The sequence below is a fragment of the Muntiacus reevesi genome, chromosome 4 (assembly GCF_963930625.1).
Source record: "Muntiacus reevesi chromosome 4, mMunRee1.1, whole genome shotgun sequence".
NCBI lineage: Eukaryota > Metazoa > Chordata > Mammalia > Artiodactyla > Cervidae > Muntiacus > Muntiacus reevesi.
Window position 1 is genome coordinate 33,085,397 of NC_089252.1, and position 16,907 is coordinate 33,102,303.

The following is a 16,907-nucleotide window of genomic DNA, read 5'->3' on the forward strand; positions in this document are numbered from 1 at the left end:
AAACCCTGAACTTTTAATCCAGAACTCTTGAAGTTTTCTTTTAAATATGCTGTCTTCATGGGTATTAGAAACTTAAGCAGTAATAATTCTGCCCTTTGCAGTTCCTCCTGCTTATACACTTACATGAAAAAGCTATCACATTTAAAACATTTTAAAAAATTGTATCAAATCCAATTGGGAAACATTTTCTGCCTGAACATGCAAGTCTCAACTTGTTTCAAGAGAAAATTATACACAAAAAAGTCAATAAAGCAAAATAATTTATATAGTGCCGAATATATAAAGCAAAATAATTTATCTAGTGCTGATGGTGCAGTATAATGTTGGCCAGTAGTTATTTTTAAAGACAACAGGAGAGTAACTTGTCAAATTATTTTTAGATAATTCAACTCAGGAAACTATGACTTTGTTATAAGTTGGAGTTAGTTCAATTCTAGCTCTTCATTGAAATTGTAGCTTAGTTTTTAAAATGAAAAGTCTCCATTTTCATTTTATGCAAAATAGGTTTATTTTAAAAGCTTTCCCCAAAATAACATTAATGTAAATTTGTTTTCTAGAGAGGATGATATCTCTCATGCCTTTTAAAAACATTTACCTATATTCAGGTCTGGATATGATTCAAATTTTGTTTCTGATTTGAAAAAAATGACTTCTGTGACTATTGTTTCTGCTCCTTTTTTCTTTTCAAATTTTGGGAACACATGACCATCCTAATTAATGATCATCTGAATTTGCTTTACTTTGGGGTGCTCTATTTTTTAAACAAATTCTGGTTTTAAATACTTCAAACAGTTGTTTATACCAAGTTTGTTACTAGACTTTTTGTCCACAACTAAGAAACCACCCTTTCCCAAAAGACCATTCTGGATCATTTAAGAAAATCAATCTCCTTTCAGACCTGCTGTAGTGTTTTTTAAAAATATAGTTGCCTTTTTCTTGGTTTCATTGAGCTTTAATACTCTGAAACAAATCTCAGAAAGATGCTGGTTTTCTTTAAGATAAATACATTGCTTCTTGAAAAACCTTTTTATTTAAAGTTGGTTGGGTAAGACAAATGGAACAACCAGTTAAGCTCATTCCTTCTGTACTTATTTTTAACCTCAAAGCTCCTAGTTTTAACCTCTGGTTCAGTCCCATCTTACTAGATTTAAGTGGCTTTTGTTTTGTTTTTTTTTCATGCAGGTTCTGCTCATTAATCACCACGAGTGTGGATCTGAAGAAGAGTTTATTACCTCTTTTTTTGAGTATGTTTAACTTCAGATACACACAACGTAGCCTCTCCTTCCCTATTAGATTCTTAGAAGGTAGTTATATTTTTATAGTATCCTTCTTGTGACTTTTGATAGTTGTGATCAATAAGAATAAAAACTATTCCTTACATATTGGGCTCCTGCATGCAAATCAGTTCATTTACAACCTCCTGGAGGTCTTTGGCATGCCAGACATAAAACCACGAGTGTTTGTTTGTGGAGGTAACCATGTTCCAGAGAGATTTAAGACTTTTAATTCTCTTATCAAGAAACTGGGAGAGTTTTACTTTAGGTTCTGGGAGTCACTGACTTTAAGGGGCTTGCTTTTGCTGTGTGATTTTCAAAATTAATTTAAAATGGAAAATGATAAATTAGACATGCTTTTGTGGTCTTAGATCACTGAATGAATAGTAGAGAGAAATTAGCTTACATTGTACCTGTGTGTGCTTAACAAATAGCTGATTTATCATGTCTTTTTAAACATTAACGAGCATATATACTTTTTCATGTTTGTAATTTTTAGACACATTGATGTATTTTTCTTATTGTACATGAATATGATGTATGAAATATGGTAAATAAATTTCTTTTTTTTTTATATGTATCTAGGGTTGGAAAAAAGAAAGAATTCTAGCTGAATATCCTGATGGCAGGATAATAATGGTTCTTCCTGAAGATCCAAAATATGCCCTGAAAAAGGTAAATTTCCAGTGAAATTTCACACAGAATGAATAATTTTGCAGCTGATTTTAAGAGTATAATGTATTACTGGCAGCACATTTAAACACCCCATTCTGAGAACAAGAAATAAGCACTTAGTCACAACCCGCCTGAAAAGTCAATGCTTTAACTTTGTAGTGCGTCATTTGTTGTTCATTTTCTAAGTTGTGTCTGACTCCTTGCGACCCTATGGACTGCAGCAAACTACACTTCCTGGTACTTCACTATCTCTTGGAGTTTGCTCAGACTCAGTCTCCATTGAGTGAGTGATGCCATTCAACCATTTCATCCTCCGTCCCTGTCTTCGCCTGCTCTCAATCCTTCCCAGTATCAGGGTCTTTTCCAATGAGTTGACCCTTCGTATCAGATGGCCAAGGTACTGGAGCTTCAGCATCAGTCCTTCCAATGAATATTCTGGGCTTATTTCCTTTAGGATTGACTGGTTTGATTTCCTTGCTGTCCAAGGGAGTCTTCAAGTTTCTTCACCACCAACACCACAGTTCGAAAGCATCAATTCTTTGGCGTTCTTTATGGCCCAATTCTCACACCCTCACATGACTACTGTCTAGCATATGTGAAATGAATTTTTAGTGGAATGATTACTGTCTCATATTATCAGTAATTTGAGTGATGATATAGAAGGCATAGTAAATGCCACATAAGTGATTTCAAGAATCAAAATTAAAATACAAATCTGAATCATAATTTATAAAATTGAAACTAATAGATGTGATTTTATTCTGAGAGTAAATTTCTAATATCCTTGTTCTTAGTAACTTACAGTTCAGTATGTTACTGGTTAGTAACCCATAATAGGTTAAAAATTAAAATCCAAAGAATTGTGAGTCATTTGCCTTTAGGAACTGAGTCAGGTGTTGTATCATGGGATATTTTTCTAGGATTAAGGGGACTTGGGTTTTCATCACTGAATAAGGAATGTGTTACATGGTATTCTGCAATTCAGAAGTGTGAATATTTAACCCCCTTAGGTGTCATTTACATTTTAAAGTTAGTGTCACAGATGAATGTTTATTGGACTGAATATTTGCAGACTTTTTTTTTTTAACTGTCAAAGGAACTGATGTTTGAGTGCCTATAAAAATCTTGACTTTGAATACCTACAAAAGTTTGAGCTTATCGTATGTGACCTTGACTAGGAGATAAAGTGGTAGAAGCACTTTGATGCTATGTTAGCATTATGGGTCAAATCCCAGAAAACCCAGCTCTTTGGTTCCCAGTGTCCGTATCTGACTTGGGAAAGTTATTTAACCTCTGAATTTTATTCCATATGCAAAGTGAGAAGCTATCAGCCTGTAAGAGGTGTTGGATTTAAATTAGATAGTATTCATAAAGTGCTTTGCATAATATCTGACCCTATAAACTTTTGATAAGGAGTAAACATTAACGCCTTTTCTCTGTGCTCACTTCCAGTCCACTGATGAGAGTACTAATTAAGGCTTGCGAAGAACAATGTGGCCTGCCTGGCTAAGGTTCCAGTGAAGTTGTCTCCAGTGCTTCATTCCCTGATGCTTACTTACACTCGGAAGCCTTAGTGTCCTTATTACCTATCAGAGGAGACTGCTGGGCTTGATATTACTCTCCATTCTTTCTTCCTTTTGTAGATTGGTCCACAGAGCTTGAAAAACATTTAGTGATCAGGATAGTCATTCAGAAGCACTCTTCAGAGGATGTTCTGCTTGGAATAATATGCTCAATTTATTGACCTGAAATAGCATATTTTTACATATATAAAATGCTTTTGTTTAAAAAATAATAATTTTTCTTTATTTGGCAGGTTGACGAGATTAGAGAGATGGTTGATAATGATTTAGGTTTCCAGCAGGCTCCACTCATGTGCTATTCCAGAACAAAAACACTTCTCTTTATTTCTAATGACAAAAAGGTAGTTGGTTGTCTAATTGCAGAACATATCCAGTGGGTAAGTGATTTTTAAAGAATGGTCATATGTAGTTTGGTGTTTAAAGAGTTACAGCAATAGCATCATCCTGGTAAATTTTTCAGCATTCTGTGTAAGGAAGAGTATGAATGCGAGAACTCCTGTGCATAATTTTTTTTTTTTACTACAGTGAAGTTGTCTTGCATGGGAATTCATTTAAGTCAGTAAATATAAGATAAAAATACTACAAATCAAAAGTACTATTAAATTTTGTTTAGGAAGTTTCCTTGTTGGTTACTAATGAAATGTCTGTCTTCAGCACTGAAGTAAATCAAGGGTTGCCAGATTATAGTCCAGAAGGCAAATTCTAGCCTGTTTTTTTACAACATTTTATTGTAACATTGCTATGTCCATTTGCTTAAATGTTGCAAGAGGCCAGCTCTGCTACACAGCCTGAAATACTTATTTCCTGGCCCTTCATGAAAAATTGCCCACCCCTGCATCAGGTTACCACTTCTTTGGGTGAACTCTAATGAGGACTTGGCTTGTATTTAAGAGCCAAATGTAAACAAATAATAGAATTATAGTAGAAGTGGTATGTTCATATTGTAAGATGGTCCCAAGTTAGACCAATTTAAGAAAACAGACGATTTTGAACTTCCTAATAATCATGCTCACCTTGAGTGAGGTAGACCTCCTGTGAATTCTGTCTTCTTTTCAGCTGAGTTCTTGCTCATGAATTCAGTGTGCATTGGATTTGACTTTTTGTTTAGTTGATGTCTTTTAGTATATTAATAGTTGCCTGCAAGTATATATGCTTCATCATAAAGTTTCCTAATAAGGTGCAAAGTTGAAACAAATATGTGTGATTAATGTCTGTATGTTAAGCTACATAAAAAATTCAATCTGAAAAAAAAATTCAACCTGAAATCGTGTAAGTTTATGAATTTTGCTATTTGTAATCATAGATTTGATTTAAATAAATAGCTGACAAGGTAGTTTGGAGATATAAATTTGATATAAAAGGACTAACTCATAGAAGCTTGCCATCCTGTAACTGAGTTAATTTTGCATAGTGCACATCTTGTGACTTCATTTTTTCATTGCCCCAGATTTATTCTTTATCATTTGTCCACTTTTATAGGTCTCTGAGTCTTGATTGTCCCACTTTTTTTTTTTTTTTTACAGATATTAATATATTTAAATTTTTTTTTAATTTTTTTTAATATTATTTTATTAGTTGGAGGCCAATCACTTTACAACATTTCAGTGGATTTTGTCATACATTGTTTGTCCCACTTTTAAGAGATATCAGCAGTGTTGTGCTTGATTTTTTTACCAATATGTCAAAGTGCTTTCTGTGTGTATCGAATAACTGTGTTATGTCTTTTTAGGATTGTCCTTAGCAACTCATCCCCCTTAATTCCAATCCAGCTAGCATGATTTATGACTCCTGAGGAGGGTTAATAGTAAGGTACCCACTTGAAGGAAATATCACTTTTTATGTGGGACATAACTTCAGACAGAATTGATCACTGAAACAAATGAAGTTAATTAGATGAGGGGAAAAAGATACTTGAAGTCAGATTTTCACAGAGTGACAAGGATATTTGCAAATTTTATATAGAGTATTCTTAAATTTGCTTGGCAAATGACTAAGCATTCAGAAAAAAATTGCAGACATCTATCTTGTTTTTTGACTGTTTCTTGCAGTGTTTTTTGTTTGTTTGTTTGATTGTTTATAGTGAATGTTCTTTGGTAAACTCGTGTGTTGCGGGGTTTTTTGGCCGTGCCGAGTGGCTTCTGGGATCGCAGTTCTTTGACCAGGGATTGAATCTGGGCCATGGGAGTGAAAGCACTGAGCCCTAACCACTAGACTACCAGGGACCTCTGCACCCTTGTGTTTTTTTTTAATTTCTATTCTACCTAGTTCCAAAAATGACTTGTTGCAGTGTTTAGATTAGAACATAGCCATGCGATACTTGCTTGTTTATTCTTTGTTAACTCTCAGTTGTGTTGTCTAATTGTTTTAACTTTTGTACCTCATTCTGTCGAAAGGCTGGTGGTGTCCCTTTTTTGGCCACTAGACTGGCAGAAGAGATATATGTTTTTCAAAGTACTTTTTTTTTTTTTTTTAAGAGATAGGAGTGTAGGGAAAGGACTTTCCTAAACTTTTGATTCCTCTGCCATCCTGAGTCCCAGTTCTGCACAGCTGGGAGCCCTATAATGATGATTGCTATCACAGAAACAGTTGTGACTGCTGAGTTCTCCACATATACTTTCGCTGGTCCTAGAACATGGGAGGAGAAGGCAATGGCACCCCACTCCAGTACTCTTGCTTGGAAAATCCCATGGACGGAGAAGCCTGGTAGGCTGCAGTCCATCAGGTCGCTACAAGTTGGACATGACAGAGCGACTTCACTTTCACTTTTCACTTTCACACATTGGAGAAGGAAATGACAACCCACTCCAGTGTTCTTGCCTGGAGAATCCCAGGGACGGGGGAGCCTGGTGCGCTGCCGTCTATGGGGTCGCACAGAGTTGGACACGACTGAAGCGACTTAGCAGCAGTAGCAGCATAACATGAGAGGTGGAGAAAATTAACATTCACTTCCTATTATGTGCCAGCCGTGATGGCCAGGTGCTTTGTATTTTCTTATTTAATCTCTCAGCAAGTCTCTGAAAGAGATGGCAGAGAGTTCCAGTTTATAGATAAGGAACCCAAAGCTAAATTAAGTAACTTCATCTCATGGTCACATAACTAATAAGTGAGTTAGAACAGAATATAGATCCAGGTTTGTTTATTGCCAGAAATGAGAGCAAAAGCCTAAGTGGTTCCTACAGTTTGTTAAGAAGCCAGATGGACGTAGTGATGACCTCATGAAAGGTCAGCATGAGACAATAGCTTAATAATCATCTCACTTTATAAACACCCTGTCCCGCCTGCCCCCCAAGAATGTCTCTATGTGTATAACGGACTCACTTTGCTGTATAGTAGAGCGTAGCACAACATTGTAAATCAGCTATGCTTCAATTTAAAAAAATCACCTATGAATTTCCCCTTAATTTTACTGCATATAGGGCTACAGAGTCATAGAAGAAAAACTTCCAGTTATCAGGTCAGAAGAAGAAAAGGTCAGATTTGAACGGCAAAAAGCCTGGTGCTGCTCAACATTGCCAGAGCCTGCAATCTGTGGGATCAGCCGCATATGGGTGTTCAGCATGATGCGTCGGAAGAAAATCGCTTCTCGCATGATTGAATGCCTAAGGTAACTTGGATGTAATCCTTCAAGTCATTATCAGTAGTTTAGCATTTAAGCAGAGTTTTATATAAAGATTGACATTTAGTTCATTGTAAATGTATAACCTTTATTTATATTAATTTAAAATTTGCTTAAGATTGTCAGTACATAAGAAGTATGGGAAATTTCTTGGGAGTTTAACTTTTAGGAAAAATTTGTCTTAATTTAAGAGTAGTATTTGTAAATAAGTCTCTCAGTAGTTTTTCTTGATTTTATTCCTCTTTTTTCTTTTTTTTAAAGTATGAAATTATGATAACACATTTATAGGAGGTTTGGAAAATACAAAACAAGGTTACATATATTGCTTGATTTTTAATCAAAGGGATAGAAAAGATTCTGAAAATTACATTTTTTTTTTTGCCTCTTGCATTTGCATATGAATTTTAGGACCAGCTTGTTAAGTTTTGCAGAAAAACTCACTATAGATCAATTTGAGGAATAATGCCATTTTAGCAATATTAAGTCATCTGATTCATAATCATGGGATGTCTTTCTGTTTACTAAAGTCTCCTTTAATTTCTTTCAACAATGCTCTATAGTTCTCATTTTTTAGGTCTTGCATGTCTTTGTTAGATTTAATCCTAAGTATTTACTTAGGTTACTGAGTATTTACTATGTATTTCAGTGTTGTTTTCTAAATTTCGTTTTGAATTGGTCATAGAAGTAAAATTAATTTTTTAATATTTTATAATTTGCAAATTTGCTGAACTCGTTTTTTTTTTTTAACTCATGTTATATTAGGCCTATTATTTTGTGAATTCCTTAGAATTTTTGTATATAAAAGATCATGTCATCTGTGAAAAGATAATTTTAACTTCTTCCTTTCCAACTTGGTTGCTTTTCATTTCTTTTGCTTGTCTAATTGTCCTTGATAATAGAAGAGGTATGAGCAGATGTGGCCTTACCCTGTTCCTGATCTCTGAGGAAGTTTTCAGTCTTTTTTTTTCTTTGTAACTATTAACTTTGATGTCTTTTGATGCTCTTTATCAGGGTTGAGGAAGTTCCTTCTATTCAGAGTATTTTTATCATGAAAAGGTGTTGGGTAAATGTTTTTATAACCATTGTTGCTTTTACAAAACAGTTATTTTTAAGTTTCTAGAATATACAACATTATTTGACAGGTTTTTCCACTTTTAATGATTAAAAATAAATTAATTTTCCTTTTTTTACCTTCCACACCCCCCCCCTTTTTTTTAAACAGGAGTAACTTTATATATGGCTCATACTTGAGTAAAGAGGAAATTGCTTTCTCAGACCCTACTCCTGATGGAAAACTGTTTGCAACACAGTACTGTGGCACTGGTCAGTTTCTGGTATATAATTTTATTAATGGACAAAATAGTACCTAAAATAAACTCATGCCTACAGTATCAGAAGACATCTACTGATGAGAATGGATTGGTTGTTGACTTAAACCAGGAACTAGGGCCATTTTTATTACAATGAACTCAGGACTGGCAACAACCATAAGGTTGTTCCATTTTCATAAAATTGGGGGGAAAAATGAAGTAATTGCTTATTGTTGTTTTGTTTTTTTAAAGAAGATATTTTATTATCTTTTACAGAAATTTATGATTGATGTATTTTATCTATAGTTATTTAGACATGTTTACATGCAGCAGATAATTGTTCATAGTGGACTGAAAACTAATGCAAGGACTATGGTCTCAGTGATAAGTATATTTTGAAGTTCTTAATTGTGGCAATATACCAGTGTAGCTTGGTACTGTATTTTTTTTATACTGATCTGCTGATACCAGTTATAGTTTTAAAGATTGTATTATCAGAGTGGAAACCAGTGTTTTTACATTATTATTCAAGAAGGGTGTGATGTTATATGTTTAGGAATCAAAACTAATTCTTAAAGGGTCTGATACCTACTTTAAAGGAATCATCACAAAAAAAGCAAAGCTCCATTAGCAAGAGAGAATTTTAAATACTGAGTTTTTTCTTCTATTTCTCTTTTTCTGCTTCTTGCTGCCAATCAAGAAGCAGAAGGTGGAAAAGAATTGAAGCTTTCCTTCTTGGAGAACTATGAATGACTCGAGTTAGAATGGTGCCCTTTATTTATTTTTTCATTCTGGTTTCACTTTTTAAAATAAATGTCAACTTGGCACACTTTGGCTATTAACAATCCCAAAGAGGTTTATAAAAACCTGTGGAATAGTTGCAAGCTAAATATGTATGACTTGGTATCTGCTTTGTTACTCCTCAGAAATACTACACTGGATATATGCCCTCATTATTGGACTTCATTTTGATACTTGTCTATCCTTCATAGTGCCCTCTACTTTTAAAGGGTTTATATGTTGAAAAACTGCTGTGGCCTTTTATGACTTGTATATAATGTAGAATAAAATAATAAAATACTTGATAGCCTTTTCTAAGTGATAAATGTGATAATGGTATGTTGTTATTGTGCTTTTTCAGGAAGTCTGTTAGGTTTGATACCTTGAAATAAGATTAAAACAGTGGCTTTTGAAAAGGTAGTTTTCACCAGTCTGCTGCAGAATCTGTATGTCAGTAACATCTCCAAAAGACAAGATCCTAACATGGGATTTTTCTGATCTTTTGAACAAATAAAGAGCCATCACCCAAATATGAAACACCACTATGATTTAATACAGGTGAATGTTATGAGCTGACATTAAAACCAGCTAAAAATTAAGACTTTTATAAATTAAGATTACAGGGGTGTGTGTGTGTGTGTGTGTACACACACATTATCACCCATAGATGTGTGCTTTTAAAATTAATTGAGTGGTTTAAGGCTCTGTACCTGTCAGTAGGGTGGAATGGTAAGGCAGTGTGACTATTTCTTCTCATTCATCATGATGATCCAGCTCTTGACACTGCTTTTCTTTTTGGTCTTGAGACTCTTCTAGTCATCCATGGTCTCAATGTTTGCCTGACAGGGAACCAGTGATTTTTTAAAAACAGGATGAAAACTTCAGGTGTAGCATAGATGTCCTAGTAACTGTTAAACTCATAATACAGGCCCAGTTCTCATATAAGCAATAGGATTCTTTGGGGAGCTATACTTGGTCGGTTTCAAAGGGACTTGGAAATAGACAGGCTGTATTTATTGGTTGGTTTAAATATTGCCATTACTAGGAAGATTGTTTCTTTTTGTGTTTATATTAAAGATACAGCCCCTCTAATAAATTTTACAATCTAGCTATTTCTCCAAGAATAGGATTATTAATAATATTTAACATTTGAGTGTTTGCCATGTGTCATACCTTGTGTTTGTGCTGTGCTTAAAATCTCTCAGTCGTGTCTGACTCTTTGCAACCCCATGGACTGTAGCCCACCAGGCTCCTCTGTCCATGGGATTCTCCAGGCAAGAATACTGGACTGGGTTTCCATGCCCTCCTCCAGGGGATCTTCCAGCCCCGGGATTGAACCCAAGTCTCCCACATTGCAGGCAGATTCTTTACCGTCTGAGCCACCAGGGAAGCCCAAGAATACTGGAGTGAGTAGCCTATCCCTTCTCCAGGGGATCTTCCCAACCCAGGGATCAAACCTGGGTCTCCTGCGCTGCAGGCAGATCCTGTACCAGCTGAGCTACCAGGGAAGCCCTAGTGATGCCTTATTTAATTATCATGACAGCCACATAGGTAGAGTTTGCAGATGAGGAAGACAGAATTTAGACGAGCTTATAGTAGCAGCTGCAGTGTTTGTGAAAGATATTGCAAATTGAACTAAAGCGATGATGTGTGGGTGAAGACTAGACAGATGAAATTTGAGAAGTTAAAATTGAAGAATTGATGGAGTTGATAACTGACTGGAGAAAGATCATGACAGGAGAATCTGGGTAATTTTGGTTTAGGTAATGGAGTAGGTGGATTTTTGTCTGAGAAGGGCATACTGGAGAAATTAGGTGGGAAGATTGGATGGGGAAGGATGAATTTGGTTCTGCTCACAGTTTGAAGGTGGTTGCTGAATCTCCAAGTGGAGATATCTATTTGGTGTATATAACTAAACATGTAAACCTACAGTTTAGGAAAAGTTTGAACTAAACCAATTTATTTAGTTATTTGAAGATTTAGAGGAGATCTCCACCCTGGGGTTTATAAAATTAGGGGGGAGAAGAGACTGTTGAAGAACTTGTGAAAATGTACATGGAAGGGAAGAACCAGAAGAAAGTGGTAGAAACCAAGACTCAAAAGAACCGTCGATATTGTCACACCACAGCTGAAGACTGAAGAGCGACAACAGAAACAGAATCATGGTCTCTGTGGAGTTGTGGAGGTACCAGTGGATACAGTGAGTAAACGCTAATGGTCACAAACATCAAAACAGATTGATTTTGTAATTGCTAATTATATAAAGGTGCCTATAAATGTTTTCTCAGCTACCCTTGAATAGTTGGTCTATTATAAGAGTGTCTAGTATATTGACATTATAGGAATCACCAGTGTAGACAGACACCCTGCGATCTTATGTGTTATGCTCATGTTTACATGGACATACAATGGTTTTATTTCATTTTGTCAGTGTTATAAAAATCAGCATTTTATCAGTTTATAATGTTCGAGTGAACTTGATATATCTACTAAAACCATAACTATCACAACAACAGTAAATACAGTAGACATACAGTGATATTTTAATTGTCACATACTTTGCATGGCTGCCCAGCTAGGGCATCTTGGTAGAAACACAGCCACATTCCTTCCTGACTGTAGTTCACTGGCAGTTAAGGTGGTTAAATTGATTTCTGGGGTAGTGACTGCAGACACACATATGCCTTCTACCTGTTGTTATGGCTCTTGGGCTTTCTAGCAGACCAAGGGAAGATTCTGTCTTCGAACAGCAAAGAATTGGTAAGAAAACCTAATTGTTGCTTTTTCTCTCTAACTATTCCTATTCCATTTGCTGTTATAATCACTGAAGTACAGTTGACACTTGAACAATGTGGGGGTTGGGGTGCTAACCCCACACGTAGTCCCGGATCAGGTATAACTTTACAGTCAGCCCTTTATATTAACGCTTTGTATCTGTAGATTCAGCCAACTATGAATTGTGTAGTACTGTAGCACTTTTTTTTTTAATTGTGTATAAGTACACCTGTGAAGTTCAAACCTGTATTGTTGAAGGGTCAATTGTAGACGCCTTCCTCAGCTTAATACTTGACAGCTAAAACATAAGGAATTTACAGTGTTTTCTTGGCCCCAGAGGTCCTTCCTGCATCTTTAGTGATGATTTTTTGTTTTTGTTTTTTCAGGGAAGCCAGGGTTTCATTGTTTTATCAATATTCTCTTAGACCCGGAGGGAGCTTATGAACCAGTTGCCATGACTGCAGACAGACCTGAGGAGTGTTTGTTCTCTGGATATTGTTCAGCTCTACATAGTTGAAGACAGAGGTACCGCAGTCAGTTTCACAGCTGTCAGTCTTTCCAAGGCAGCTCCATTGGAGTACGTAGTGGGACACTGGCAGTTTGCTACTTGCTCCTGAATCTGTCAGCATACTTAAAATAGTTACTGCCCCTCCTGAGGTAACAGCCAGGGACCTCTGACCCTAAAGAATGTTTTTACGGTTCTATATCAAAGACTGTTATTTTAGCACTGTCAATATAATAGAACTGAAAGGCATTTTTCCCCCCCTGGAATAATAAGTTAATTCTCCAAAGTTGGTGAAATTAGAATTTAGAAATAAAATGGAGAGTAACCATAGGTTATACTACATAATTCTACCGTCCCAAAGTCTGCTGGTTGGGACATGGAAATGAATATAGTTGCCATCTATAAAATAAAAGATTGGGGATGTACCATGGATATTTCTGACATTTCTTTAATCATTTCTAGATCTGTTATTCATAATTATGTGGCACTCTGCAAGTGGGCATGGTGTGTAGATACTTTATATGTGTGTATCTTCTTTGGATAAACTATAGATTTTCAGTCCACAAATACTTACTCAGCACTTTCTTGTACTGTTAAGCCAGAATAGTAGACTCTTAAAAGTCATCCAACCTATTACATGTGGACTTGTGGCCTTTCTTGGACATTGTCAAGAGCCAGCTCATTCCATTTTTGAACATACCAGAAAATGTAAAGAAAACACACTTTCTTTTTAGGGGGTGGGGGAGAATTTAATACATTCACCAAATTAAATGAAAGGACAAGAACGTACTGTCGACGCAACTTAAGACAATTTAGAATCATAAACAAAATGTGAGGTAGACTGACTAGTGAAATTAACCAAATTTTGGTTAAGAAACTTTACATTAATAAAGTAACACAGGTGCCTCCTTTTCTAAAAATCACAAGAAGCAATTGCATAAATTACAGCCCAAAAAATTGAATACAGCAATTCTCATTGTAAGTTTACATTCAGTATTAACCTGTGTGAACCCTCACATATCGCAGGGTTTAACAGGTCTATAGGTCAGTTATTCTGCAGGCCAAGTGAACACATTCACACCACGATATTCTAAGGGCTGGCGAGGCTCAAAGTGGAACACACCAGGGGTTGTATTAACCAAATCATGGTGTTCTGTGCTTGTGCAATTTTATCCTTAAAGGAGAATGACCTAACATTCTCTAAAGAATTATACTGACAAGGTGATTTTAAAAGATCCAAGCCTTAGTAAGACAGACACTGAAAAGAATAGGCAGGTCAGTTTAAAATCTCCATCATCAGGGTGATGATCTTTTGGCTTTATTCTGGCATTTCTCTTCCACAGAGTTAAACAGCATTTAAGAGATCATAATCATCTGATTTTTTCAGAGTATAATCCTAATAAATATGGAGTCTCCACAGCTCAAATAAGGACTTAAAAATTTTTTCCTTAGACTGAAGCCATAAAGCCAGAAGAAACCCTGAGAGGCCATCTGCCCCAGGAACAGCTGTTTTAGGATTATTTCAAGTATTTTATTTGCCCTATATAGTAAATATTGGAATATTGCACAAACAGTGGGTTTCTTGATATCATCTGCAGTAGGCCCATCAATAAAACAAGTGAAATACATTCATATCTAAATCGGCCTGCTTCGGAACGTACCTCTTTGCCAGAAGTTCTGTACTAAAATTAGCAAGTATTTTTAAAGCATATATAAGGCAGGTCCTCTTTAAAGATCAATTAAAAATGTAATTTTTAAAAGGAATTGTTCATTTTAAGATACATATAAAACAAAAATAGCTATTAAAACCAAGCGATCTGAAATCATTTTCAGATTAGTACATTCCATCTTTTCACTCTCTGTAAACTCTGTATCACAAACTAGTAAAGCTGGTCAGGTAACACTATTTGTTCTGAGTGAATGCAGACTTAGCAGGCCCCTCTCAGTAGTTTCAGGCCATAAACAAGACATCTATTCAAGTAAAAATGGCTGTGTAAAGTGGAGATAAAGTGAAAGTGATATATGGGCTAATAAGAAAAATGTCAAGCCATCAATGAGAACTGAAGTAATTTGGAAGAATTAACTTCCAATAAACTTAGTATGTTCTAGAACATTTTCTAGAAATCCGTTTTTGATTAAAATATGTGGTAAAAAAGTCTGTATAAATTTATGCCTCCTACTGTTGATACTGAACAAAGATCCCCTGCTGATTTTTGAGTCAAAAAGACTTAAATGGAATTCTTCTTTACTGCGCGCGCACGCACACACACACACGCACACACACACACACACACACACACACACACTCACACACACACGCTCACTCACCCACTCACTGGTAGAATTAAGTAAAACAGCCTCTCTCTCTCTCTATGGCTCTGTTTCCCATTTCAGCAGTTTCTGTGGTATTGTCAGTATAAGGCAGCTCATTCAGTGTATCTTTGAAAGGAAACTCTAACTAGTTCCACTCCACATAGAAGCTTAGCCTGCCTGACATTTAGCTTTGCTGGTGCCAACTGCTTAATTCCAACCCAATGGAGTGGGTGTGAGGTGACTGCTGAAACCTTCTTAATTGGCTCAACTTTTGAATTAGGTTTTCCTTGTACAAGATTAATCATTGTTCATATTCTCACAGGCATGATGTGCTTAAGAGACTGGAAACATTTTTAAAGAATGGATAAAGCAAAAGAACTTAAGCCAGGAGAAGCTGCATAAATACACACAACGCCTGCTCTGCATTTACTAATGTGTTTGTTCAGTTTAAATAGTAAACTTTCAACTCCTGTGGAAATTTTGCCAAAAGTTTCAATACATACAAGATTATAAATCATAAACTAACACTGCACAGAGAAAGACAAGGCTACTTTTTTTTTAAATACAAATATCTTCTACATTCTATCATTTCAGACCCCTGAGTAATACTGTACCAAAGTACAGATCTGAAGAGAAACTGAGGGCTCAGGCCTCAAACATTAATCTTCAGTTAATTCCACACCAATGGCGTGAGTCTTCACGTAACACATTCAGGCTAGCTAACGCCAAGAGTCAGTTTTCCCCCTGACAGAGCATAGTAGAAAAAAACAACGCAGCGTCCATGCGGTTTCTCCAAAGTATTTCCTCCTCAGGCTCCCGTGGGCAGACCACATCTTGAGTTAATTGCATAACTACCTAGGGTGAAGTTAACCTGAATTTTAAGGTCCTGAAACTGGAAGTGAAGGAAAGTGATGCCCCCCAGAGATCTGGGTCAGATTTGGGGGTGGGGGGTTTCTTTGGAGAACAGACAAATACATGTTGCACTTTGCTCCACAGTGATTGTACTTTAAAGGAAAAAATAAAATCCTCAATAATTATTTCTGCCCCACCCCATCTAGGCATCCCTCTGCTAGTTTTGGTCTCTTCAAAAGGTCATACGTGACGTCCGGTGAGAAAGTAGAGCGGCTTGTCATCGCTGCTGTTGGCGGTCTGGAACTCGTCCCGGAGGCGGAACTGCCACTCGTCCTCCAGCTCCAGGCGGACAATTGTCTGGCGCAAGGAGCTTCTGTCTTGGCAGACGACACACAGGGTAGCACCTTCACGGGAAAGCAGGGGTGTGTCTTAGACTGAGGGGTGAAAGGACTTACAGAGCTTTTCTTACCTCCCTCTGATTATATCCCCTAAGCGAACACTTTTGAGAACCAACGTATAAAAGTAACCCGTCAGGACTGTTCATTTGATTATTTACTTTGAATAAAGAAGCTATTACAAATGCCAAAGTTTGAAAAAGTGTAAAGTGAAAGTCCTCCCAACTGCACCCACCCCTTCTGCTGTGGTGTGTGTGTGGGTTGGTTGCTCAGTCGTGTCCAACTCTGCAACCCCATGGACTTTAGCCCACCAGGCTCCTCTGCCCATGGAATTCTCCAGGCAAGAATACTGGCGTGGAATGCAATTCGCTTCTCCAGGGGATCTTCCTGATCTAGGGATTGAACCCAGGTCTCCTGCATTGCAGGCGGATTCTTTACCGCTGAGCCACTGGGGAAGCCCTTCTGCTGTGGTAACCAGCATTAAAACCCACCTTATAAGGTTCTGTGGGTCCCACTAAGAGCAGGGGTTCTCAACCTCGGCACTGGGGGCCACATAACTATTGTGGGGGCTATTTTGTTCTTGTAGCATATTTAGCAGTGCCCCTAGCTTCTTCCCACTCTGTGCCAGCAACACCCCATCCTGTGACAACATGAAATGTCTCCAGATATTGCCAAATGCCCCAGGATGCTTCCTCCTGTTTCCCCACACACACACACATGCACACAGCTCCAGGTGTGTTTTATACACACACATATAAGTAAATAGTTTCTCCTGTTCCCATAAAAATGGCATGCTGTACACAACATACTGAACCTTTTTTCACCAACC

At 36.8% G+C, this 16,907-nt stretch overlaps 2 protein-coding genes across 9 annotated transcripts in view; one reads left to right on the plus strand and one right to left on the minus strand.

Moving 5' to 3' along the window:
• ESCO1 (establishment of sister chromatid cohesion N-acetyltransferase 1) overlaps positions 1–10,346 on the plus strand; it is a 41,200-nt gene extending 30,854 nt beyond the window's left edge. The window contains exons 9-12 of one of the 2 annotated variants that reach the window (XM_065932486.1): positions 1,860–1,949; positions 3,766–3,909; positions 6,949–7,136; positions 8,371–10,346. In XM_065932486.1, the coding sequence (XP_065788558.1) occupies positions 1,860–1,949; positions 3,766–3,909; positions 6,949–7,136; positions 8,371–8,518 (570 nt within the window). In that variant the 3' untranslated portion in view covers positions 8,519–10,346. Of the gene's footprint in view, positions 1–1,182; positions 1,305–1,859; positions 1,950–3,765; positions 3,910–6,948; positions 7,137–8,370 lie in introns of those variants that run through there. The other variant, XR_010662888.1, reaches the window with a different exon arrangement.
• Positions 10,347–13,191: 2,845 nt separating this feature from the next.
• GREB1L (GREB1 like retinoic acid receptor coactivator) overlaps positions 13,192–16,907 on the minus strand; it is a 246,209-nt gene continuing 242,493 nt past the window's right edge. For 6 of the 7 annotated variants that reach the window (XM_065932485.1, XM_065932484.1, XM_065932483.1 and 3 more), the window contains one exon: positions 13,192–16,087. In XM_065932485.1, coding sequence (XP_065788557.1) covers positions 15,924–16,087 — 164 coding nt within the window. In that variant the 3' untranslated portion in view covers positions 13,192–15,923. The remainder of the gene's footprint in view (positions 16,088–16,907) is intronic. The other variant, XR_010662886.1, reaches the window with a different exon arrangement.